This window comes from Podarcis filfolensis, assembly GCF_964270895.1.
Source record: "Podarcis filfolensis genome assembly, chromosome: 2".
In the NCBI taxonomy this organism is placed as follows: Eukaryota; Metazoa; Chordata; class Lepidosauria; order Squamata; family Lacertidae; genus Podarcis; species Podarcis filfolensis.
In genome coordinates this window covers 64,667,017-64,693,510 of record NC_139605.1, presented here as the reverse complement: position 1 = coordinate 64,693,510, position 26,494 = coordinate 64,667,017, and the positions used below count along the sequence as shown (strand labels likewise).

The window sequence follows — 26,494 nt, the reverse complement described above, 5'->3', positions numbered from 1 at the left end:
CAAGGGACTCTGCCTGAAATCTTATAAACTAAGGGACCCGATGCATTTGTGGCCGCTTGACCTCCTACAGGAATGGCCACTGGCTGACCCAGCAGATATACGTATGGAGTAAAGTGCAGCTCCCCCCCCCACTCGCCTGTCCCCAGTTATCATTAAGTTCTCACTGGTCCAGACTTGCCATGTGCGTAATATTGCCATGGAAATCAGCCTTTGCTAAAAACAACAGATTTAAGGCATTCAAGCAAATGCCACAATTTAGTTCTACTACAGCTCAGCAGCAGCAGGGAGCCAAAAGCATAAATCGGTAATAAGCACACAAGGAAAGAGACAACAGAGGCTTAAGGGCAGCTGTAGTCTTACATGTTCAAAAGGGCATCATGCACAAGAGAAGCCATTAGTTTCCACAAAGAGCAGCACTGTCATACGCTCCCCCATTATCCCCCACTGCACTCAAGTTACAAAAGGAATAAGCTAATATTATATCACTCCAAGTACATATTCCACATAACTTAGGCAGCCAAGTGCTCAGGCACATAAGCAACTTTACTCCAGTCCCCTCCTGTTCTGTGACAGCAGACTAGAAGTAGAAGCTATCAGCCCCAAGATAATTGGGGGGGGGGGGTAGGACTCTTCACATAATGCTGATGCCCCTTTTGACATTACGGACATGATGCGGGGAGCTGCTGTTCCATGTGTTCATCTGATAGCATTGCCATAACGCTTAAAAGCACACCACCATTTGGATCATTATCAAGGAATTTTTGCCCAGCAATTTGGTTGGCAAGCCTTTATGCATTATAGCATCTGCAGCAATTCCGCAGCCACCTCTGAAGAGTGCTATACTCCTGTCATGGTCAGAGTGTGTTGCAATTCAAGAACAGTCATACCACTGAAGTCAAACGGAATCTGTTCTGGAAGTCTATTCAACTTCCAAAATGTCCGGAAACCACGGCGCAGCTTCCAATTGGCTGCAGGAAGGCAGCCAAAATGGCTGCCTTGAATTTATGCTTCCTAGGGGATCTGCATATAGTATCCACCATATCATAGGCAATACAATAAGATTTTGCTGCACATGTTGATATGCACAAATCTGTTATGAGCCAATCAAAGTCAATCACTTTTATGTATGAGAAACTAAATCTCATCGGATAGCAGGGAATAAATATCTGACCCACAAATAACTCTTTAATCTATCCTGGGCACAACAGAGACATTTTGGATTTATTTACTGCATCTCTAAATAATGTATGGCAGGCAGATATGTAATCAGATTAAGCTCAAGAAAAGATGACAAACTCAGACACACAGACCCCTATCTTAATTACATACATGATTATTGTTTACCCTAGAGCCAATTTTTATAGACAAATGTGGGGCCAATGATGGACTGAACAAGGAATTGTGGTATTTAAAACAAAATAGACTTAACAGTAGAATAACATAGGAACCTAAACAGGCTCTTTTAGCCAACATGAAATTTCTAACTGGTGTGCAAAAGGATTGGTAGTCAAACAGAAATCAATTTGCACTAACCATTTTTCTTTGCAATTAGGCGTAGGTGTTGTAATATGCGTAACACTAGATTATCACTTTTTAAATAGCTTTAATCTTCTGGAGATCTTGATTATGTGGTGATTTGCACCAAATGAAAAAGCACACTGAGCATTCTTTTTATTTAAAGAGAGATTCTTTTATTGTGGGAACATTTGAAAATGTTTAAGTGGGTTTATAGCATGTTTGTGTAAAGGGAAGCAGCAGCAAAGGCCTCCAAACATATAATACTATGCTTGCTTCTTTCTACTGAATAACCTGTCAACTATCTTGATTTGTACTGAAAGTAGAATAATTCCAAGCCATTTCAAATATCATACTTATAATATGCTTGATATCCTCCTGTGGCTGACTTCAATATCACAACACTCACACCAATAACGTCACATCAGTAACACTGGAGGCAGCAATGCTTCTGAATATCAGTTGCTAGAAACCACAGGTGAGGAGAATGTTCTTGTGTTCAAATCCTGCTTGACAGTTTCGCCCACAAGGATCTGGTTGGCCACTGTGAGGACAGGATGCTGAACTATAGATAGGCCACTGGCCTGATCTAGCAAGCTCTTCATGTTCCTATGAAGTTTTGCATCAAGCGACTGATCTGAATAACGTAAGAACTTTCCACACTAGCATAAAAGCACCATCCTTGTGTGAGAACTACCTGTGTGATCTGGGAGACTGACATGACACAGAACTTTGTATTTTGAGACACAACCCTGCTTCAAAGCAATGCTTGAACGGAACCTCTTTTTTACAAAGTAAACATGTAGCTTAGATGCCTCCTGTTCAAACTAACAAGCGGCAAGGGCATGACAATGCAAATTGAGCACAAGAAGTACCTCCTTAGTTCATTCATGACTTTGAATGCCTTTCCCATGTGACAAGGATTGATGGTCACTGTTCGCTGGTCCTTATCTTCATCTTCCTCAAGTGGTTGGGGGGATCTCTTGATGCTAAAGACAAGGGGGGAAAGGAAGTTGAATTTTTTTTAATTCTCAAGAAATAAGGGGAAATATGACGCCATAACAATTCATGCAAAACTACTGGCATGCTCACTGACTGTGGTATCACAGTTTCATGGTTTTATCTGGCATTGGCAGCTGTCTCCACTATGTTCTGAAGTGTAACTAGAGCACCCTTTTAAGATCTCAGCTATGCTGTACATGCCTTCTACACAACTATGTGAAATATGTGCTAGAGAGGCATGCATAAGTTTTTTTTCTGAACTGATACAAATATTTGTGGATCCTAGACTTGGGCATTTCACATTTCAAGTAAGACATATGCATATCTTCCGACTTCTGAAAAAATTAAGAAAGGCAAACGGAAATTGATCATTTGGGTTTCAAAGCTACAACAGTCAGATTACAGTGGTTTTATCATTGATCTCTTATCTACTGAACACACACGGAAAAAAGACCACAGCCCAATACTTTTTATTAAACCTAGAATAGGCAAGTGTATAAACTATTCTGCACATTACCAAGACGCAGGAATAGTGTGAGTCACACATCCTTTTTCCATGCATCCAAGCACTGTGCAAAGGGGAACTTGCACATTTTCTCTGCAGGAGTCACTTATACATCCTCTATAGTTAACATGCAAAACAACCCAATTAATCCTTCTGCCCAAGACTGAAGGTCAGTTCATATTACCTTAAAAGGAATGAATGTAGGTGTACAGAATGAGTTTTTTTCACTACATGTCCAGTTCCTAATGTTTCAATAGATGTACATCTATTATGTGGCCACAAACAACTGTCAATGCGCAATGGAAATCAGGACTTAGTTAAGCAGTAAAACAAAATGCACAGCCATAAAAATTAGTCCATGTGTCCTTTCTGTGTAATTTCTGTGTAATTTCATGGTCTTATGAACTGGACCTTACATAAAAGACCCAAAACCCTTGTTTAATTTAAAATGCATAAAGTTACTCAGAGTTAATGTATTTCCTTAATGTAAAAAAGGCAGGTTATAGATCTAAAGGCAATGGAAACAAACAAAATAATCTTGCCAAACCAGTTTCCCCTCTAAACAAAAAGACAAAACAAAACACATTCTCTAACAGCACTTCCAATACAGCTGTATGCAAATACTTCCGCAAAGGGCCCGAACCATTTTCTAAAGAGAGAGGCCCAATTTAAACATAACACTGGGCAAGACAGAATTCAGCTATGGAGTGTTCCATACACCAGCTTCACATTTAAACTAGGCCATCAGCCCCTGCACATGCAAGCCACAGACCTCTGGTGTGGTAGCAGTGTATGCACAAGGAAAGGCAACACAGTTCACAAAAAGTGCTGGTGAACAGAATGCTGCAGTAAAGTTTGCCTTACACACCCAACTTATAGGTTAAATTGAGCTCAAGATTCCTTTGAAAACATTTTGTAGAATCCTTCTTGCTGTTCCAGATATATTTCTGCAAACCTTACTGTAGCTCTGTTTTTATCACCACCAGCATATATTGTTAGCAAAAAAAAAAAAAAAAAGGCCCATGAAATACCACGAAGGAGGCTGAGGTGAAAGGAATGTTCCAGTATCTTGCCTCATCCCTTTCTAGTACACTCTATCCCTTTCAGCCACCTCTTCATTCTAGCTTTCCTATCCTCTTCATTCTCTCTCTCTCTCTCACACACACGCACCATATTTTTCCGTGTATAAGACTAGTTTTTACCAAAAAATTATGTTTAAAATTGGGGCTCGTCTTATACACAGGTAGTGCTGAGGGGTGTTTTCTTAATTTGGAGTCCCCAAAAATAGGGGGTGTCTTATACATGGGGGCATCTTATACACAAAAAAATACGGTGTGTGTGTGTGTGTGTATATATATACACATACATACACACACACACACACACACAGAGAGAGAGAGAGAGAGAGAGAGAGAGAGAGAGAGAGAGAGAAATATTTCTGTGGCACTCTCCTCCATCCACCCATTCAACATTCAAACAAGCCTCTGGTTCTTTCCCACAATACAGTACTTTAGTCTTCTGTACAGGAATGAATGACAGTTACCTACTTATGTAGGGGGGAAAGTAGATGTATTGCTGGGCAAGTTATTATAGCAGAGGCTAAACCCTTTCTTAGCCCCTCATGTTCTGAGGCATTAAGAATCCATATTGCTCCTAACTGCACAGCTGTCTTCCTCAGTAATTCTAAAGGAGGCCTGAGGCCTGTGTCCTTACTTGGGATCTCCAGTATAGCCCATGACAGTTAACAGACTTCACACCATCAGGGCTTCTCCTTAGCTGGGGAAAGAGAGCTTTACCTTCCAGTGACTGCTACCACACACCTCAACACCAGTTTCTTCCCCACTTTCATTTAAATTAGCTGCACAGCAGTCAACGAATATGGTACTTGGAATATGCCAGGATAGCATAGGCTACCAAGGCAAAATTGATGTGAATTGCAGAGGCAGCAATTCCCTTTGCTCCTGGGAAAACAAACATGGGTGATGGGAATGTTCAGGATGTCGGATTGAAGTGATTGTTGTAGGAAAAATGTTGTCCTGTGAGCAAAAGGACTTCCACCAACAAAACAGGATTTGCACTCCTGCACCAGAGGGTTCGGCAAACCCTTGGAACAGATTGGGGGGTGCCGGGGTGGGGGAAGTCCTTGTGCTATTTGGACAACTTTGCTAGACTCAAGTCATGGAACCCCACTCCTATTCTACAGAAATAAAAGCTTTCCACCCTGGTTTATATGGTGGGAACAAGGACTGCTCAGGTGCTTGGAGAAATGAGAGGTAACTGGAAGACAAGGAGAATAGTGGCACAAATGTTGGGGTAGCACATTGGAGCTGAATGGCCAGTCAAAACCAGGGTGGTCGTGGCAACAATATTATTGGGGTGGTCCCAATGCATCTGCTCAGAGAAGCGTTGGACCCCCTGAACCCTTTTGAGTTTGACATGCCTAGAGTAGAGCAGGACAGAAGGTTGAAAGATTGTTGGCAACTGGCTAAGAACTGCTTTTTCACCCTGCTCTCTCTTTCCACAGTCACAATGCTTTAAAAACTTCAGAACTTACGTTCAGTTTCCTGCTCCATATTTCAGCCTCCACCACCAACCTATTATTCCACAGCACTTTCACGGATGCAAGTGTGTCCACTTTGAAATCACATGTGGAATTCCATTAAAACCAACAAACAAAATGTTTCTCCATGTCCCAAGCTCCCTAGCAGCACTGCTGGCATATTTAAAATCAACAATTTGGATATTAACATTCTGTGCTCTGTTTATATGCCTCTGATGTATAATAATCCTGCTTGTTTTAAAGCCCTGCCACTTCACCAACAGCAAACCCTTCAGCTTTCATCCTTGGACCATACAGAGATACAACAGAATTAAACCTGATAAGAGTAACTGGGAAGTAGGAAAATCAGAGAAAGACACAAGCAGAGGTGGAATGGGCTGCCTCCTTTAAGCTGGCACTTTCTGTTCACAGGAACATTTATTTAATTAATTTCTCCTGGCATGCTAGCAGTTCTTCCACAATACTTTTGCACCCTAGCATACTACCTTACTTTCAGCACAAGGCTCTTCCTCCCCCGCTGCCCATCCAAGAGGAAACATGTATACTCACCAAACAGACCCCATGTTCTCTAGTCTTTTTGCCTCCAATCCCTACAAAGCCCACAGATACGTGCAGCTCTTCCTGCTTAATTTACATGCCAGCCAGCACATTGTGAAAGCTCAGTTCTACTGTTTGCCTGACAATTCACCCTTTCACGCCAGTGTTTGAGGACAGTGATGTAAAAGCCTTTTAAGACAGAGCAACACTCACTTTGGTGTTAGCAACTTTCTTTCTGCAGGGTTCCCCACCACACATACCACCTATATGTGCATAGAAAAGTGCAGACAATGAGTGTACATAGGGCTACGGAACATGTCTTGCCACTGCATTGCCACTCCCACCCACACCTTACCTTCATGCACGTGCAGGCATATGAACAGTAGTGTTAATTATGCTACTATAAATAGCAATTAAAATGGTGTTTGTCATGCTGATCACTTGATATTGATGATACTGCTAATATAAATGTGGAGGGGCAAAGGGGGTGTTGAGGCACATAATGAGTCATTAGAAAGTTGAACTGCTTTTACCCACTGAACAGAAACCCTGAAGATGATCTAGTAACACAGAAAGTATTGGGTGGTGCATTTACTTCTAGTTCTGCAGACAATAAAAAGCACCCAGGGACCTTGCCCCATTGGAGCACCTGCTGGTAAATGCACCAAAGTCTCTCCAGGGACTTATTTCTATAGTTTACAAAATCAGATGTAACCATAATGTCCCTAGAAGAGCTGAGTACCGGGGTAGCTCCGTTTGCAGACGGGATCCGTTCCGGAGGTCCGGCCAGATCCTGAGGTTTTTGCAACCGGAAAGACCGTTTCTGTGCATGCGCACGTGGCAAAAACCCGGAGAAATACTTCCGGGTTTGCCGCTTACATATCCTGAAGTTTATGTAACCAGAGAGATACGTAAGCGGAGGTACGACTGTATTATTTGGGAATATGACACAATGAATTTTGGCTGCATAACCTTTATTGGATGGTTACGAGGATTCAAATAACAATTTGCAATAAATATAAAGGTGTCCTGGTGGCAGTGAGGTGCTGGATATTTCTGGGAGGATTGTCATTAGAAACCTAGTATGAATTGGTTTGGACACTTGCTTTTGCTGAAAAGCCGATGTGTCAACTGAAAGCAGCCAAAAGACTAATGGACTGGGACTCATTCTGTGGTACACAGCACAGCTTTATTAAGCATCCTTCAGACGCAAAAAAGGCATTGGAGGGACTTGCTTGAATGATCAAGAAAACATACCACTGTCACTGCCTAACCTTATTACCCAGTCACACGCAGCTGATTTTTGTGGTGCTAGTTTTGTTAAACATACAAGATACTCATTTTTAAACCTTTTTCTTACAAGGTTTTAAATAAAAATTACAACCACCAAACAACTACTATTGCTGAAATATTTCAGTCGTTGATCACATTAGTTTTTCTTGCTCCTATACCCAGACTATCACATATAGTAAGTGATTCAAGAATCATATGAATTTATGATCATTTGTCACACACCTGGCAGCACACAGGGAGAGCAAGTCCTTTCCTACACATTTTAACGTGAGTAGCATTGCTCCATGCACTATGAAGAATTGGTTTTGAACAACATTCCAGAAAGGAGATCACTGCTGCTGTTGACAGATCAACAATTTTCATCAGGACTGTCAAGTTAATACTATGGTCCTCAACATTTAATTCTTTCTGCATATTCCCACTGAAGAACTGCAAGTGGACTGTGCTACTGGGAAGACCACTGGGATTTGTCTTTGATCACTAGAATAGGGTTGAAACAGAAATATGATCACTGAAACAACAGAGAAGGCGGCACTGGGGGAAGAATACTTGCAAATAGCTATGAATATAGGGTATGGGGGTAGAGAGAAAGAATCACTTCTTTTCAAGCAAAAATTAAATCTAAACAGCTTTTTGTTTAGCACTATTTAGATGCAATACTGCCATAAGATTTGATAAGACTAAGGCAACACTTTTATGCATTTTATGCAGCACTTTTTATGCATTCACTAGTTCTGACTGCATATTGGCCAGAAAGGGAATCTCATTTCTTGGGGTACGTGATCAGCTTTCCAAAATTTCAAAGACACTTTCAGCATCGAAAAGCAGACAGCTTGAGCAGCTTTTTGGCAAAGTCAACTGGTACTTTGCACTAATGCACAATCATAACAGTGAACGCATGTCAGTGAGAAGGGAAAGATATGTAGAGGAACCCAACACTTTCCATGGATAACAGATGCCTTGAGACAGCACACATAGCACACATGCCATCTACCAGGCTATCCCCGTAGGGAGGCAGTCACTAGTGAAGGTACTCCCATCTGTCAGCATGGGCCTGGAGTCAAGAGCAACATGGAGTTGTAGAAACCACATGGGATTAGTCTTCCACAGTCTTGGAATTGCTTCCATGAATGCATTAACTATGGATGCAAGACAGCCTGTTCTGGTAACTGCTCCCATCAAAAATATGAACTGCAATGCACATCTACGTGCTCAGAAATAAATTGTTACATGGCCCAAGTACTGTAAATAGTTCCTTGCAGGGTGTCTATCATTAGTGGTGGTGTTCAGCAAGCAATATGAGAGTCCCTACAGCAGCATTTCTGCAGCCTGATGCTATTAAGTTGTTGTGGATGACAACTCCCGCTGTCAGAGATGATGGAAGTTGTAGTCCAAAACATCTGGAGAAGCCTTCCCAATAGGGTTTCAGACTGATCTAAAGATAGAAGTTAAAAGTGATTAAGGAGGTTCATCCCTGCTATCCTCACTCCTCCTTCCTCTAATTATTCCACTGTCAAAATTCAGTTTGCAACCTTCTTAGGGGTTGAAATCCTCGCCTTGAGTTCACCAGGTGACCTTAGGGAAGACCCTCTCTCTCTCTCTCTCTTTCTTTCTTTCTTTCTTTCTTTCCTTCCTTCTCTCTCTCTCTCTCCCCCACAACCAACAATTTGGGGATAATACTACTTTCCTACCTTACAGGTGAATTTAAAGTTTACAAGACAGTGGGTGTGCAACACTCTGATTACTCAAGAGGGATTCGATGTTTTAACAGGATCACACACATTGGTTATAATTAGCATTTCTAGTATCATCAGTCATCGTCACCACCACTGTCATTCCTACATCTAGGCAACTGAACTCAGCTCCAATAATTTCAGCAAAGTAGCAATGCTTGGAGCTCTGAGCTTTCCAATACTTTTTTTGCATCCCGTTTACTACAAGAAAGGAAATGAATGCATCCCTTCCAGTCATCCCACTCCCTTTCCTGGCTCTAATACCATTCATTCCTCACAAGTTGAAGCCAGAAAGAAAGTCTGACGTGCAGTCCAACCCCCCATACCATGATGCATATTTTTCTTCAAGTCAGTGCCCCTAAGTTAAGTGGAACTTCATCCCCAATAACTGTTTGTTCAAATGTTTGTTCTCTATGTTCTAAGAACAGGCTGGGGGTTTTGTTAGTGCTGCCCAACCATCACCTGAGCTGTCCAAGGTTGCACAGAACTTGATGCTCAGGATCGTATTTTTATATGCATAGCTGTATTCTATTATAACTTATTAAGCGAACCAAGCAGATACATATTTCTATGAAGACTGCTGAACAACTACCTTTAATAATATATCCAGCTATGGCCCCCAGCTATAATATACCCCAGCTATGGCCCCATGAAACAGCTCCTGGTTCTACTGTGACAGCTGTCTGCAACTTAGTCTATTAAATGTGGTCGTCTCTCATTCTGAAACCCCATATACAGTTTATAACAAAGCTGTTTCCTTCTCACAAATTTCTCTCATCACGAACAAATGGGTAAAGTCCTCAGATTCCAAACTCATAGCAACTCCAGTGGGAGGTCAAAGCTCTCAAAGAATCTAGGAGCAAGTGTGTACATCAAGATAACCAGTGGACAGGGAATGAGGCTGAGCTACTGATAGTGTACAGTAAGTCCACAGTCGAAAGCCCCCTTCTCTCCCTCTCTCTGCAATTATTGGAGAGATGTACAGATATACCATAAATGTGTGTTGACACCAAGGATAAGAGACCAGTAGACTGTGGGTAGAATAAACCATTTTGCCGGTACAGTTTTGCAATAGGCCCTGGATGGATCTCACCACAATCTTTAGCACATGCCAGGAAAATGAGTTCTGAAGGAAAGAGAGACCATCTTGCAAGCCTGACAATCTTCACTTATTCCTCCCCAAACACTGGGTATCAAACAGAGCAAAGTGCTTCCTCGTGATACATTCCCACACTTACATGGGATTTATTTAGAATATTTAGATACCACTCAGTAACAAAACATTATACTTTTTTTTTGGGGGGGGGAGGGCAGGTTACAGTAAAGAAAAATAGGTGAATACAGTTGAACCTTGTATCCCGAACGCCTTGGTACTCGGACATTTTGACTCCCGAATGCCACAAACCCAGAAGTGACTTTTCTGGTTTGCAAACATTCTTTGGAACCCGAACGTCTGACGGGGCTTCTGATTGGCTGCAGGAGCTTCCTGCAGCCAATCAGAAGTTGCGATTGGGTTTCCCAACGTTTGGGAAGTCAAACGAACTTCCGGAAAAGATTCCGTTTGACTTCCAAGGTATGACTGTACTGAAACCACATGTCTGAGCTTATTCACACAGGTTTTCCAAATAATGCACACAGACACTCCATGAGGCTGAAGGACAACAATGAATGGAAAATGTCTACATGACCATAGTAACACATGGGGGTGCAGTTATTTGGACATATAGTGCAGCTCAGTGAAAATACACCATAAGGAACAAGCTCTGACACAGCTCTGGGCATATGAAAGTGGGATGTTCCACTGATTTCAATGAGGCATTGGATCTCAACCTTTAGAAAGAAGTATCTAAAGCAGCATTCCATCACAAACCGATAGCAGCAACAAGTTAAATCATACTATACTATGGGAAGGAACTGCATCTCATGTTTCTACTGCTTCCATATGCAGCAGAGCCTCAACTTTTCCCCCTTTTCTGAAGGCATCCAGTTCACAATGTGCAGAGGAAGTGCTCTGCACATCCTGTTTTTCCAAGAAAGCAAAACTAAGTATTCTTTCCATAATTGTTTCACGCAGTTCAAATCCCGTTACAATGCAGGAAAAACACATTTCTATTTTGTAAAGTGGAAAACACTGCTACACCCTCTCACCGTGTTCCAAGTATTATGTTTTATAATCTTAGTTAAGCATCACGGATATTGTAAATGAACAATACAAGACAAGGCCCTTCTATTATGTGTACTGTACCTATTACTGTTTGCCTTTTCGTGTGCTATGTTACAGGTCACTGGTGGTACTGGTTTTGTCTCTGCTTTAGAAGGAGACATAGGCATTATCTCCACAATGGATCTGTAAATGTTCTACACTCATGTTGGTTTAAGTGTCTAAAATACTGCCAGACTGGTTAAGATTTAAAAGATCTGAAATAAGCAACCAAAAGCGAGGAAAGCGTGCTCAGTATCGTTTTGGCAGTTACTACCAAACTGTAAACGCTGGCTCACTTTTCATGTCTTTCCTTATATAATTAACTGTAACTTACATTTCTTTATGGAGAGGAAGTCTATCATGTGACCAGAATCACATCACAAGATCAATCACTGTGTTGATCAACCACAGTGATGGTCCGATCACATGACGTCCTGCATATCAGGGAGCCACAGGTGGATCACACAAAGCCATTATCTGTCTGCACATGCCAAAAGCCCCCCCCCACAACCTCATACCCCAAAATAAGTCAAATCAGCAACTGTGACCAAAAAAAAAACCTGCAGCAAGCAATAGTTACTAACATGCCACAACAGGAGACCAGATTGTGTGAATCAACCCTGTGTTACTTTACTAAAAATTCTAATGTTTCCATAGCAACTGTTTGGGCTCCCACAAGCACACTTCCTGTACTTTTTTTTTTTTTTTTAGTTTTATTAAATCCAAACAAGTTAGCCTTTCACCTATGTAATTGCTGTGCCAAGGAACGAAGCGGGCATGTATCTGCGGATTAGAAAGTGAATTCCAGAACAGCTGAAAAAAAGGGGGGGGATAAATTAAAAGGGAAAGCCGAGTTCAAGCTGGAGCCAGCAGACCTGAATTTAATCACTGCTCCTGCATTCTTAACGTGTGGCCGGGCTACTGCCTGCTGTTCACAAGGCAGACTTCTCACTTAATCACATAGTTGTATTCTATTGTGCAAACGAAGCAGATATATAGTTCTATCAAGCAGATATGTATTTCTATGAGGATTGCCACCTTTTTTATTTGGTTATTAAACTCAAAACTATTAGGTTAAAAGCCTGGCCCGATGGAGGAGGAATGGTTGCTCTCAAAACGACGATTGCCTCCTTCAAGCAGCAAAGACTCTTAAAACTGCACAACCACAGGGCGCCCCAGGTCAGCCGCTTGCAAAGCGATTTTCAAGTCTGAAAAACACGCCGAAAAGAAGCGGAAGGAGGGAGGCAGGGACGGAGGGAGGAAGAGAGAGAGAATTTCAAACCAGGGCCATCGGAGGCAGGAAGTAGGGAAGGGAGAGAGAATCTGGAAAAGTGATGAAGGATTCCGCGATGAATGAGTCCAAGGTGGAGAGGGGAGGGGAGGGGAGGGAGAGAGCTCGCACTGTGCAAACACCACACATCTCCAAAATACAAATAACAAGACAGCCTGCCTGCGAGCAGGAGGACTGGCGATCCTTTGGGCCACGACAAACAAACGCATGCAAATGAACCGCGCCACGCGGAAGGTTATTGCAGCAGCTAACTTTGGGAGTGATGCTAAATGGATCCGGCAGGGCTGTCCTCCCATGGGGATCGATCGGCCCACCGGAAAGCTCGGCATAACCTGCCACCCCTTGCCTACGCAAACACAAAGGCGCCTGCACTCTTCCAGTCGCGGACAGACACACACTTAATTCCCTCCCCTCCGACCCGCACAAACCTCTCGTCGTCCATTGTGCGCAGCCGGAGTGGAGCTTGAACTCTGCATGCACCCTCGTCTCCTGGCCTCGGGCAACGCCGCCGCTGCGTCTCCCAACGTTGTCCTCCTTGATCGGGGCGCAGCGAGCCGGCCGAATCAGTCAGCGCCTGTGATTCAGCATGGCTGCAGTCGGCTCCCCTCCTTCCCTCCGCGGAGCTGCTTCCTCTCGCTCCTAAAGCAACAGCAGCAGCAGAGCTTAGCGTTGCAGCAGCAAACAGAACACTCCCTACCCAGAGCTCCCCGCTGCTGCTGCTGCTGCTGCTCTTGCTCCAGCCTCGGCAGCCCACTCCCTTCTGCCTCGCCTCCTCCCGCTCCAAGCTTGCTACTCTACTAGTCTCCTGGCAACAGCAGCTGTGGGCATAGGTGCGTTTGCACCGCCCCAGATGCTGCATTTGCACAGTGTATCCTCGGGGCCTTTTTTATTTTAAACACATACATACACACACTTGGCAAATGTAAGAGAAATCACGTGCTTTCCCCCCCCCCCCATGTAATTCACCCTGCTCCCAAAACTGACACTTTTTTTGGTTCCCTGACACTTTTTTTGGTTCCCTTTTCTCTCTTTTTTTTCTGCAGGATGCAAGTGCATTGCATCACTTACCTATCTGGATTTTGATCCCGTCCTGTTCTAAAGTCCCCCAGCACAGGGAGCCACCTACTTATCACATAGGTAAAAGGCCGGTGAAAAGAGGAAATATTAACATCCAATGACACCAACCCTAGAATTAAAAGTATTTCAGAGTGGGCGAGGGCAAACTGATGCAAGTATTAGAATGCAAGGCAACTGCCCACCCTTTCCTCATCTGAACCACTGGCTAGGCTCTCCTCTTGCAGCCACAGAAAAACATCCTGGGAAATCTAGGCTGTATTCCTAAATTAAAAAGCAGTCCCCACTGAACTTGGAGCATGCAGGTGACCAAGTTCCCAGTGGGATTTGACTCACCCTTAAATGCCATACAAAGCTCAAACACACTTGCTGAGTTATAACTTTTCTTGTAATCACTGCAGCAGGGATCAAGCCTGCAGATTCCCATTCACTAAAAACCCTTCACTAGTTTGCCTATTTTCTATCTTATTGAATAGTTCTGTTTCTGTTTATTTATTTATAAATCTAATCATCATAATTATTGAATTTGTATACTGCCCTTCATCGGAAGATCACAGGGTGGTTCAAAACATAAAAATACAAGATGACAACACAAAATATGTAATCAAACAAAAAGAATAACCACCACAACGCCTGGTTGAAGAGGAACATTTTCACCTGGTGCCTGAAGTTGTAATGAAGGAGCCAGGCAAGACTCCCTGGGGAGAGCATTCCACATATGGGGAGCCACCGCAGAAAAGGCCTGCTCTTGTTTTGCCACCCTCCAGACCTCTCGTGGGGGAGGCACACATAGAAGGACCTCACATGATTATCACAGGGTCTGGATTGATTTATGAGGGGTTTGGCGGTCCTTGAAGTATTGCGGTCCTGAGCTGTTTGAGGCTTTATAGGTCAAAACCATCACTTTGAATTGGGCCCAGAAACTAATTGGCAGCCAGTGCAGACCAGCCAGGATCGGTGCAATAAGCCCCGTGACTTCAAAAAGAACTATTCAATCAAAATCAAAAATTTCATAACCCATTATATATTAACCAAACAACTACACAGCTCTGTCTTTGCAGTAGATTTTATATACTGTCACATATAAACATGCAAATGTAAGCAGCTTTCTGAAATATTTGAACAAATACCTGTCTGCTGAAGGACCAAACAGCCTGTTCTTTCATCTGTCCTATACATTTCCACTCCTACAAAGAGAAAATGGAACATGTCAGAGGAACACTGTTGATTTGCCAAGACTAACATAGAGTAGTAGCGGGTAAGAGTGAGCTTCTGAATCCTTGGTTATAACCCTTATTAACTAAGTGATCTTAACCAGGTTGCAGTTTCTCAGCCTGTTTACCGTATGAAAAATGGTTAATTTCCATTAGCGGTCAAGGTACATCTTTTGTCAACAGAATACAAATGTATTGCCTCCCTGCAAACTTACATATAACTTGAGTTCTTTCTCTTGCCTACAACAGGCTTTTTTCCCTAGGGGTGCTTTTCCTGCAGTTTGTCCACTTTATTGCTGTCCGTCTGAAACCATTCAGCAATTTAATTTTTGTCCATGTTGCATTCCAGCTATAATGTGCTACAGTGTGCAGAAATAATGTTTATTTAAGCATTTATTATTGATATTACATGCTGCTTGTATCTTGGTCTCTCCACCACACCTGTTAGAAACCAAGGGCAAGCGGACTGCAATCTTAGCATGCATTTATAGAACTTGCGCATGACAAAACAGGTCATGCCCAAATACGTATTGGACAAAACATTTCAGCAAGGTATTAAAAGTATCTTTTGTCTACTTCCAAACTCCCTTCAAAGCTGAACGAGTGGAAATTGTTTTTGCTAGAATTCCCATGCTCTGCCCTTCCCTATTAGCGCTGCTATAATTCTAAATGTACTTATTTTGATGCCCCCATTGAAATTTCTAGTTAATATTTTTAGGGTCAACGTTTTAAGCTGGCAAGTAATTTGGAAAGCTGTTTGAGAGGACGAGTGGAACTTCCTTATCATCTACCATGTTTGATTTAAAAAAAACTCCTAAGGAGAACTTTCTTTCCAATGGGTTTTCCCCCCTTATGGACAAGAATTCAACAAGCAAAACATTTTGTTAAACAGAAATAGTGATAGCACACAATTAAATACACATGAGTTCTCCAAGGTGAGGAGAAGGGCAGCAGGGAGACATCGACTGTACAGTGGTACCTTGGGTTACAAACACCTCAGGATACAGACTCCGCTAACCCGGAAGTAGTACCTCGCGTTAAGAACTTTACCTCAGGATGAGAACAGAAATCACGCGGTGGCGGCGCAGCGGCAGCGGGAGCCCCCATTAGCTAAAGTGGTACCTCAGGTTAAGAACGGTTTCAGGTTACGAATGGACCTCCGAACGAATTAAGTTTGTAACCAGCGGTGTTGTTGTTTAGGCATTTAGTCGTTTCCAACTCTTCGTGACCCCATGGACCAGAGCACGCCAGACACTCCTGTCTTCCACTGCCTCCCGCAGTTTGGTCAAACTCATGTTAGTAGCTTCGAGAACACTGTCCAAACATCTCGTCCTCTGTCGTCCCCTTCTCCATGTGCCCTCCATCTTTCCCAACATCAGGGTCTTTTCCAGTGAGTCTTCTCTTCTCATGAGGTGGCCAAAATACTACTTTGTCATGGTGAAGGGGCTTGTATAATTCAGAGAAGCTATGAGCTATGCTGTGCAGGGCCACCGAAGACAGACAGGTCATAGTGGAGAGTTTTGACCAAACGTGATCCACCTGGAGCAGGAACAGGCAAGCCACTCTAGTATCCCTGCCAAGAAAACTCCATGGACAAAAACAGCCAGAGGTACCACTGTACAATTAAGCAGGGTAGAAAAGAAACCACATTTTGCAAACTATTAAACTCCTCAAAATATGAGGTGTGGATGATGGCTGTTGAGCAAGGACTCTGGGCTCTTATTAATTCCTCCTTGTCCTATGAGACATAAGAGCGCCCCATAAATTCTCTACGTTCAAATTAATCACAGCCATATAGAAGCGTTGCTGTACTGAGGTTGATTTCAGCGTGCATAAAAGGACCTTTTCAGCACATACCTGATGGAACATAAAGTACAGAGGCATCCACCAGACTCACATTTGAAACTTTGGAATAATGTTTTCCCATAAAACTCTGTGAGACATGGGTAGGTAGGGGAAACTGTTTACTGAGGGGGGCCTGTATTCTCATGTTTCTTATGAAAAACTAACAAAATCGGTTTTTTAAAAACATGGATAGTATGCTTCATGCCTTGGAGAACTTACAAGGAGAGGCAGATCTAAATGTTAACTGAAAGCTTCCATAGTATAAGGGTGTGAGAGATTATTTATGAGTCCTACATACATAACTCCAATATTGCCAACTGCAGCTCTGTGCCTTAAAAGCTGCACATACCTCTTCTCCCATCACTGCAGTCCTAGATAGATGGAAAAACACTCTGCCGTACATCTATTTCCACATGTTGAACCCAGTGTGCTCCTGTTTTGGATTCTAGCCAACCATGTCCTCATTTGAAAGAGTCCATAATAGTTCCCATCCCAACTTTTCCAATTTCCCTTCAACAGTTGGCAGGCTCAGGGCTTGGAAGGCTGTTTTGAGGGGAGGGGATTTCGCCACTTGGAATTTTACCCTTAACAATTATTCACACTTCTGCAAACCTTAGGGTTCTTGTAGCCTATTGATACCTCCTTCTTGTGCATGGCTAGTGTAGTTTTGGACACACAAGGAGTGACACACAAGAGTCACTGTTAAGGTTCTACAAGGCCTTGCAACAAAATGTTGCACAATACCCCTGGAGTTTGTTACCTGTAGCTGAAGGGTTTGCAAAACAGAAGCCGCATCTAAGACTGGGTAACTGATCTGGCCTGGGCTTTTCACCATGTGCAGAAACTGTTTTTGAACATTTAAAAGGGAAACCATTCTGCACCAAAATCAATGGAGCATGAGGGTTTTAAATGCAGTTCAGTGCTTGACTTGGCCTGGAAGAAAGTCTGACCTTGACCGCAACTCAAGCATGGAGGGTTTTTGTGTGGGAATCCAAACCCACTTCACAACTACTGTAGTCTGTAACATTAACAGTGGACTGCAGTGCCAGGGACACTGTAAACTACTCTCAGGAATGAGGCACAGCCCCAAACTACACTGCAGTTTTATATTGCCCTTAGCTCAACCTGCACTTTGGAGATAAAATCAACGAGTAGCATTGCAGCCTGACTGTGCCAGTATTCAGCATGAACTACCCCTGCAGGGCTGTGTGAACCTCTTCCCCCAGATACAGCTTCTTCCAACCTGCAATATGCACAAGGTGCTGCATTTGCTTTGGAAACTCTCTCTCTCTCTCTCTCTCTCTCTCTCTCTCTGTGTGTGTGTGTATGTTTTCACACTAATTAAGAACCAAGTTCAAGATACTTTGGGGTAGGTTTTTTCGGAGGGAGGCAAGGTTGGATGCTGGTGCCCAGTCCCAGCTAAATTAAAATCCTATGTATCTCTATTGACTTTTCTGGCCAGCCCTGACTTCTAGCCAGCCCTGGAGCATTTTAAAACAGGTAACCTGATTTGCAGCAGAAAGCAGTGTGTCTCCTCCAACCGCTCCATTCCATTTCCCTCGCCTGGTTTTCCAGGTGCTCCCCCATCAGTATTCCATACCCACTGAGAACATGCTCAGTTTCATGGGGCTATTGAGGGGTGGGGGTGGGCAAGGGCAAGGGTGTTATAAAGAAGTTTTGTACTTAAGAACTCAATATTACACTCAGCCTACAGCTACCTCCTTTTGGTTTGTGGGCTCTACCGTTTTCGCCACACAAGTGCAGGCACTCTCCCCTAAAGATCAAGAGAGAGAAAAAAAGATTGTTTTTAAGTGAAGGGCAGCATCATCAAAAGTATAGGACTCTCTCAAAAATCTTACCCTAGCAACCCTAATCAAGACAGTATAAAGGACCTCTTAGCTTTCATAAATTAATTCTCATGGAGACTGATCTTTTTCTGGAACCTCTGTAATCCTAGCTCTGACACTGTGTGTTAGAATCACTAGCAATCCAAATCTTCAGATTTGCTGTGCCAGCAAATGAATGCTTAGTATTATCACACTAGCGCCAAGGATTGAGATTTAGGCAGAGTAAGCTTGAAGTAGAAAGAAAATTGGCATTTATTGCTTACATTATTCAGCCACTTGATTTCTCTCTTGAAATCATTCACACAAACCTAGCATTCTGAGGACTAATTCTAAGGCTGCTAGCACGCTAATCCACTTGCAGCACAAAAATATAGTTTCTCTCACCCCGTAATTGTTCATGTTTGTCCTCACATGTTGCATTGATTCTAGATCCTGCTGACCACAAGGGTGTGGTTATTTGATACACATTTGAAAACCTTCCCCTTGGTAAGGTTATGCGTGGTTGTGGTGACATGTTTTCAACGTACGTATTGTTTTTTCCCTTGGCCTTATTTATGTGGGACTTTGTTTTTGTTTGTAAGTCCCATTAGGTTGCCTTGGGCAAGATAAAGCAACCAACGGATTTAACAAATAAATAAGTAAGTAGGTTATCCACACCTTTTCCTCCTTGCACATTCCCTTAGTGAATGGAGGATGAAGTGGTGATTGTGATCTTGGTATACACCCATCTGTGTCATTGGGCAGTAGTGGATACACCCCCATTGCCAGGACTGCCTACATGTGTTTTCAAAGCGATATCGAATAGCATCAGTCCACAATGACTTTTTAGTTGAAAAATGAAACAATTGTCTCAAGAAGTGCTTCTTAAGAGGCAAAAAAATATGCAGCAGATCTAAATTATGTGTGGACTATTTTACAAATATTATTTCTACTGATTCTAGAATAGCCCTAGGCTACAGAAATACACACATTTTGGACTGCGCTGGACAGACACTTATTTCTGAGTAAAGACATGTGATTCTAAAGCTGGCTATTTTAAAAAGAGATACTAAGTTTGAAAAAGAAACTGATTTACAACATGGAATAGATAACCCTCTGGGTCCCTTCCAGCTCTACAATTCTGTAGGTTTTAATTCATTCATGCACTCTCCAAGTTGGTCAATATAGACTTCGTGTATTTCTACACATCCTTTTTTCAGACCTTATAAAATTGTCATTCTTCTGAAGCAGCAGCAGCAGTTGGTCATAGGCAGCTAGAGGCTGCTTTGGATCAGAATTTGACCTCACAGGTATCTATTTATATGACTGAAGTCTATGGGTCAACATTTCTTTGTGACATATTTGTATTTTGAAAATCAATCACTACACCCTAGTGCAGCAAATATTCACTCTATGTAACAACCATTTAGGAGCTGAACAAAATATAAACAGATCTATAAACTCTTGTATATTGTAGAGTTCAGTAATCTATTGACCTATTTTTTATGTGTAACTGCTTTATGAATACTTTGTAAGTGTTGAAAGTCATAATTTTCCAGCATTCTTGCATAGTCCAAATTACAGAAGAGGTTAAAGATAAAATATTATTCTATAGGATTATTTGGACTGAGTAGCACCAAGATCAGATCAGTTGTTCCCCTGGTTGCTCATTGGTTAATGATTGTTTTATGCTGCACAGCAGTGCAGGTAGAGTTGTGCTTTCACAGGTAATTTTTGGATAAGCTTATGTAAAGCTGACTTTCATGAGAGGTCTGTTGGTTCCATATGTTTGCTTCTTTTAAATGAACTCTGACTAGAACTCACCTTTCCCTGCAGATCTATGCCCTCAGAAATTATTAAAACTGATAGTAAACCAGATGCTTTTCCAAGCAGTTAAGGTTACTTGTATGAATAAGCACCACACAACTGAGCACAGACCAATTATAATTAATCCCAAATAATTCTTTAGCATTTTCAGCAGTTAAGAACAATGATAAATTTGGTAAGATCCATGAGACAGAGCATTAAAAAGGTTAGTTGGTTGTAGAAACAGTCAATTCAAGTCCACCATTGCTGATGACCTTAAGTAACTTAGTATCTCTCAGCTTAACTTCTGATATTTGATCTCATGGCTCCTTCACCAATGAAAATCACTAAGTAATGAACATGCATGTGTAAATCACCATCAAGTTTAGGTTAAAAAAACCTCAGTTAGTTATTTTTACCAAACACTGAGAACAAGCTTAGTTATTAAGCATTCCTCTCATTTGCTTTTATAAGCACACACTACATGTGAACACCATCTTAAATTGTTGTTAATGTTATATATAAAATGTGAATACTCAGAAGAGACCCTGTTAACCGTATGTGATAAATAGTATGTTGACTTCAAAGTTTAATCTCACAGCTCATTTAGATGTATGGTGTATAAATTATTTCTAATACACCTGCTTACTAAAATTTCAGTTTCTGAACTAAAACCATACCTTTCCTTCAGGGTAGCATGACAAGATGTATGGGATTACAGCATCTTGCATGAAATGTGTCACAATCTGCATTGTTGACCGAGAGCTTTTCAGCATATCTATCCCAAGAAAGCTGGGGGGAGAGTTCAAGGTCCCTCTTCCATTCATGTAAACATGTAAGAGACAAAATTGAGACTCCAGGGCTAGATCTAATCCAAAGAAAACACAGAGGATCTATGGAGAAACAGTCTGCCAATATGTGAAGCAGCCAGAGCGGCGAAGACAAGACAATGCACGAAGACCAACAAATATCAAAAGTTTAAATGTTTTAGAAACTGAATTGTAGAACTTAAGTGCACAAGTTGTTTCAAGCCAACATATTCACATCAAGCTTAAGTTTGCCTGTGTTCATTTCCTTTCATATACAGCTGATATATGAAGGGGGAGAAAAAGCAGGCATCTCTAGACACAATGATGATTCTAATTGACCAGATAGTAGGCAGTGAATTATGAGGCTAAAAATAAAAGCACAGGGTTGAAATTTATTTCCACTTCACCAAGTTAATCACTCATTAGACCGACTGTTCAAACTCAAGAGCAACTAAGCCTCCAGCCCTCATTTCAGCAAACCCCCCCACTCTTATCTTTAAATGTGACATCTCAATGAACATTAAAACAAGCAGGTTTCCAATTTTGTGATCCCACATATAAAACACAGGTTAAGGTAAACTACTACCATTATTAATCCATATCAGAATCTTGGGTCTCCAATACTGCACTCTTATGTAGGTATCAGTTACTGCAAAGGGGGTGGGATCAGAGTACTATAGTTGCTTCTTTCATCCAATGTATTCACCGTATCTGGCATGTGTATAACTAGAACCATTATGTAAAAAACACTATAGAATTTAGACAGCAGTTAGAAATTGCCCAAGATTGTTAACATACTGCACTTTAATTAGACCTAGACCTGGAGCTTGGCACACAGCTTCTGTTCTTAAACTCTGCCAAGGGAAACTCAGTTGGGGGGGGGGGAGATGACACAAGATACACTGGTCTTAACAGAACAGTACTGAACTGTAAAGTATTGGATCATTTCTACATTTCTCCATATACAGGAATGCTTTAGTTTCAGGACTCAGAAGTGCTGGTAGTCAACCTATTGAAATTGAAACTGGCCTCTTTTTTGCATCAGGCACTTTCAGCCTTCAGCTTTTACTGTTTACAACATATGGCACACTCTCTTACAGCAGATCACTTGAAAGTATTCAATGGCAGCTAAAGAAAACTTTATGGTCAGCATACACCCATTTTTATAACTGTTAACAAACAGTGGTATACCACCAGCCTTTTCCTTTTAAGAGGAATATACATAATCATGCTGCAGCTTATAAACAATAAAGCTTTAGTGCTAAAGACTAGACTACCAAAGTATTACACAAAGCAGCATGAAGGGACTAGCACCATATATAGTCACTACCAGAGATGTTACCACCACTAGTTTGGTATTCACTCCTGTAGGAGTCTGATCACAATATTCCCGATTCTCAGATGCTGTATTATTGCATCAGGTACAGTTTTAATTCCTCTAGACATGCATACTAGAGCATTACTACCCAACTACTGAAAATATGGCTGGCAAAGGGAATCCAAAATGCCACCCCACTACATGTTGTGTTTGTAAAAGGCATTCCCAGTTCCTCATTGGATTGTTCTCACCTTTCATTCTTGGCATCTTCAGCATTTTCCTAATATTAAGTCCATAACTTACTAAGTTTTGGATGCCAACTTTTCTTTTAAGCCTTTAAAAAGCAGAGATCAGACCACCACAATTACAGACCGAAGCTATACAAAAAAGCTGTTCTAGGCATTTTGGTGGAACGCTCAGAGGTCAGCCCTATCTGCATGACCTTTCTTATCTTCCTTGTAAGGAATAAGAACAAAAAAAATTGAGAATACCTAATATTTTAAAAAGTGGAGCCCGTTTTGCTTTAAGGTGTCTTAGCCCATTTTTCTGAGACAGCATAACTGTTTCTAACTGCCTTTCAGAGGACTGAGGTTTTTGCTTTTTTTCAAATAAAGAAAAACACACTGCTGTGAAAGACCTGCATACAGAACATGTAGTAATTGATTTAAAATATTGTTCTGCTATAGGTGCATGAGCTATAAAGCCACAAACCACTTTTTTGTGTTTTCTGTGAAGGAAAAGCATTAACATGCTATAAAATGTTTAAGAACTGATGTCTCACTGCTTTTTAAGTTGGTAACTTAACACATGGTAACTGACCAGCTGTGTGCTTTTATGCATCTAAACCAAGAGTTATTAAGTCAAGCCAGTTTATTGTTGTACAGTCACTTGATGTAACTGTTTGCACTTCTAGAGCAAACTACATTAACTAATGGAACATGTTCTTTCAGATGTCTTCAACTGAATAAGTAGCCATGAACTTTCTCCAAGGCAATAACCAATGCAAATCTACTTCAACCACTATAAAAACCTAGTAGAAATTACTAACTCAAACCTGACTGAAAGCTTTTTTGACCAAATACCATCTAGCTTGTTTCAGGAGCTAAGTCCTATGTAAAAGTTTGAGCCAGCAGTTCAAAAGCAAAGTAGTTTAGAGAAGGCCATAAGACTTTGGTTGAAGTCTGAATATTTTTAAAACAGGAACATTTTAGCCATTTCATACATACTCACTGAAGCATGTGAAGAATTCAATTCTTTATTTGCAATAATCCATAACTAGTCTATATTTCTATTGAGGAAGGCAGTTTCTCTCTAGAACATTGCTAATAGAACAACAAACTTCAATTCTACTGTGTGAAAGGGCTACAAATACATCAAGCAGACTACAGAGATTTTGATTTACAACTGGCACCTAGGTTACTGGCTCATTTATCAATCACCTAGCACAAAATTTGAAGACTGGGCAATTTAATTATTTAATCAATAAATTTACTTATGGGTATGTCAGATGTATTTCTTTTCAGCCAATGTCCAGGATTTTTGTTGGCATGCAGATTTGACCTTTGCAATTTAAAGGACTAAGCGTCTATAGATTTGAGAGCAGTTTTGGTCTGTTGTAGTAAAGCTTATAGCAATGGTCAACTATTCTGCCAGCAGGTGGTGCTCTACAAGATTCTTGGCTCCTTTAAATAAGAACAAGACAGAATTCAGTTGAAATGACTTCACTATGCAAACAAAGTACTTTTAACAGAAGAGAAAGCATCCTCCCCTATAATGGGTCGTTTACAGGCAAGCCAATAAATAACACAATGTGAAACTGAGCAATCTGAAAATTTGAACACTTATATGAAAAAGCACATGCTCTAAATGTGTCAGAACGACATATGTTGATGGAGAACAACCTGTACAAAAAACAGACTGTGTCAGCAAGGCAACTGCCCAATTACAAAACAGTGGACGTACAATAAAGTATTTTAACTGACTACATCCACCCGTGGGCATTTCAAAAATTGGTGCATATCTCTTAAGTATTAAATCCAATCTAGTGGGGTAGCAAAAAAGTTGAGACCTTTACTAGAAACACATGTAGAAATCTGAGCAGAAATAACTTGTTCGACTAAAAAAGCCTTTGCTTGAACTGTATGGAATGAACCCTAGGAAAAAAGACATGTAAAGGTCAATGAACACAATGATTTATTTAAAAAATAAAAATGTAAAAACCATTTCTCTCCCCCCTCCCCCTTTACAGCCACGGGAGCAGAGCAGATTTTGTAGAAAAAAATGTGTAGGTATCCAAGTCCTTACAAAGTTAATTCCCCTCTCCCGCCCAACCCCAAATAAACCAAAATTAAAACGGTATCTTATTCCTAGTATAAAAACGACCAATGTCCAAGCAATAAAAAAATAGAGTCCATCAATGACTAACACAAAATCGTTGTGTGTGAGGCCCAGTCCATCTTCGGAAAGAAGTGAAACAGGCAGCAGAGCGACTCCAACAAGAATAATTCGAGAGCAGCTCCGCATCACGGAAGCCTTTTCGTACGGAGGTGCCCCCTTAGGGCGAAGAGTAGGGGAACTATTAAGAACCTGGCCCGGTACAACAGAGGGCATACTCCATGCAGACAAAACCGACACCCCCAGAACAGTAATGGGCATTTCCCGCTTAGAAGGAGCCGCCGTAACCTCCCCCGCCATAACCGCCTCTGTATGGTCCACTGTTACTGCGGGGGCCCCAGCCGCCGCCCCCTCCGCCCCCCGCGCCGCCGCTCTTCATGGGGCCGTAGGAAGACTGGTGCTGGCTGTAGCTGCCGAAGCCGCCGTACCCGTTGCCGTAATCGCCGCCGCCGGCTCCTCCACCGTATGAGCCGCCTCCGTAGGATCCGTAGCCCCCGCCGCCGCCTCCTCCTCCTCCGCCGTAGCCACCATAACTGTTATAGCCGCCGCCGCCTCCTTTGGAGAGCCCGTTGTGGTCCCGGTTGCCTCCGCCTCCCCTTCCTCGCCCCCGTCCGCCCCAGCTCGACCTGGAGGAGCCGCCGCCGCCGCCCTGGATGTCTTCCTTAGGCACGGCCTTCTTGACCTCCACGCGGTGGCCCTGGATGGGGTGGAACTTGACCACAGCGGCCTTGTCGGCGGCGTCGTGGTTCTGGAAGTAGACGAAACCGAAGCCGCGCTTCTTGCCGCTCTGCTTGTTGGAGATGATCTCGGCTTTCTCCACGGGGCCGAACTGGCTGAAGTGCTCCACCAGGTCGTTCTCAGCCAGGTCCCCCTTGAGGCCTCCGACGAAGAGCTTCTTCACCTTCGCGTGCGCTCCCGGCCGGGCCGAGTCCTCGCGGGAGACGGCCCGCTTCAGCTCCACGGCGTTGCCGTCCACCGCGTGCGGAGAAGCTGCCATGGCGGCGTCGGCCTCCTCGACCGCCGAGTACGTGACGAAGCCGAAGCATCGGGAGCGCTTGGTCTGCGGGTTCAGCACCACCACGCAGTCAGTCAGGGTCCCGTAGGCCGCGAAGTGCTCTCGCAGCCCGGCCTCCGTCGTCTGCACGTTCAGCCCGCCAATGAACAGCTTACATAGCTGGGAGTTCTCCATGCCGGAGCCGCGGCCCGCCACACGCCGCCTCCTCCTCGCCGCTGCCGCCGGTAGGGGGCAGCTGCAGCCTACCAGTACACCGGCGGGTGCGCTACGAGGTCCGTTCGGAGGGCCACCCGAAGGCCTAGGCTTCCACCGGTAGAGAACGGGGAAAAAAGGGGGTGGGGAAAAGGAAAACGCACAAAATGGCGGCTTCCACTCCTCTTTAGGCGCGCTCGCAGCCGGCGACTGAGGCCCACACACAAAGGAAACGGCGGGTGGCCACGCCCACCTTGGAAGCGCGAGGCACGCCCCCACCCCTCCGTTTCCCCTTGTGCCAAATGAGGCAAAGAAGAACTGTCGCCGTCTTTTGCGTCACTTTGTTGAATGACAGCTCTGAG

General features: G+C 42.8%; 2 protein-coding genes across 14 annotated transcripts in view; both read right to left on the bottom strand.

Moving 5' to 3' along the window:
- Positions 1-26,494, bottom strand: part of KLHL3 (kelch like family member 3) — a 96,241-nt gene that overhangs the window by 29,764 nt on the left and 39,983 nt on the right. For 2 of the 13 annotated variants that reach the window (XM_083593154.1, XM_083593155.1), the window contains exons 2-4: positions 14,844-14,900; positions 13,068-13,278; positions 2,391-2,504 (exon numbers count right to left, since the gene is read on the bottom strand). In XM_083593154.1, the coding sequence (XP_083449280.1) occupies positions 2,391-2,504; positions 13,068-13,278; positions 14,844-14,900 (382 nt within the window). Of the gene's footprint in view, positions 1-2,390; positions 2,505-3,206; positions 3,288-4,569; positions 4,681-4,818; positions 5,008-11,682; positions 11,705-12,891; positions 12,959-13,067; positions 13,539-14,843; positions 14,901-18,473; positions 18,547-21,084; positions 21,146-26,494 lie in introns of those variants that run through there. The other 11 variants (XM_083593156.1, XM_083593157.1, XM_083593149.1 and 8 more) reach the window with 11 other exon arrangements.
- Positions 23,773-26,431, bottom strand: HNRNPA0 (heterogeneous nuclear ribonucleoprotein A0). The gene has a single exon (XM_083593542.1). The coding sequence runs from the start codon at positions 26,112-26,114 to the stop codon at positions 25,194-25,196; it is 921 nt and encodes a 306-aa protein (XP_083449668.1). The 5' UTR covers positions 26,115-26,431; the 3' UTR covers positions 23,773-25,193.

Bases quoted from the DNA above. Each gene is read 5' to 3' on its own strand.
- HNRNPA0 (XM_083593542.1), bottom strand. From the start codon at position 26,114: ATGGAGAACTCCCAGCTATGTAAGCTGTTCATTGGCGGGCTGAACGTG.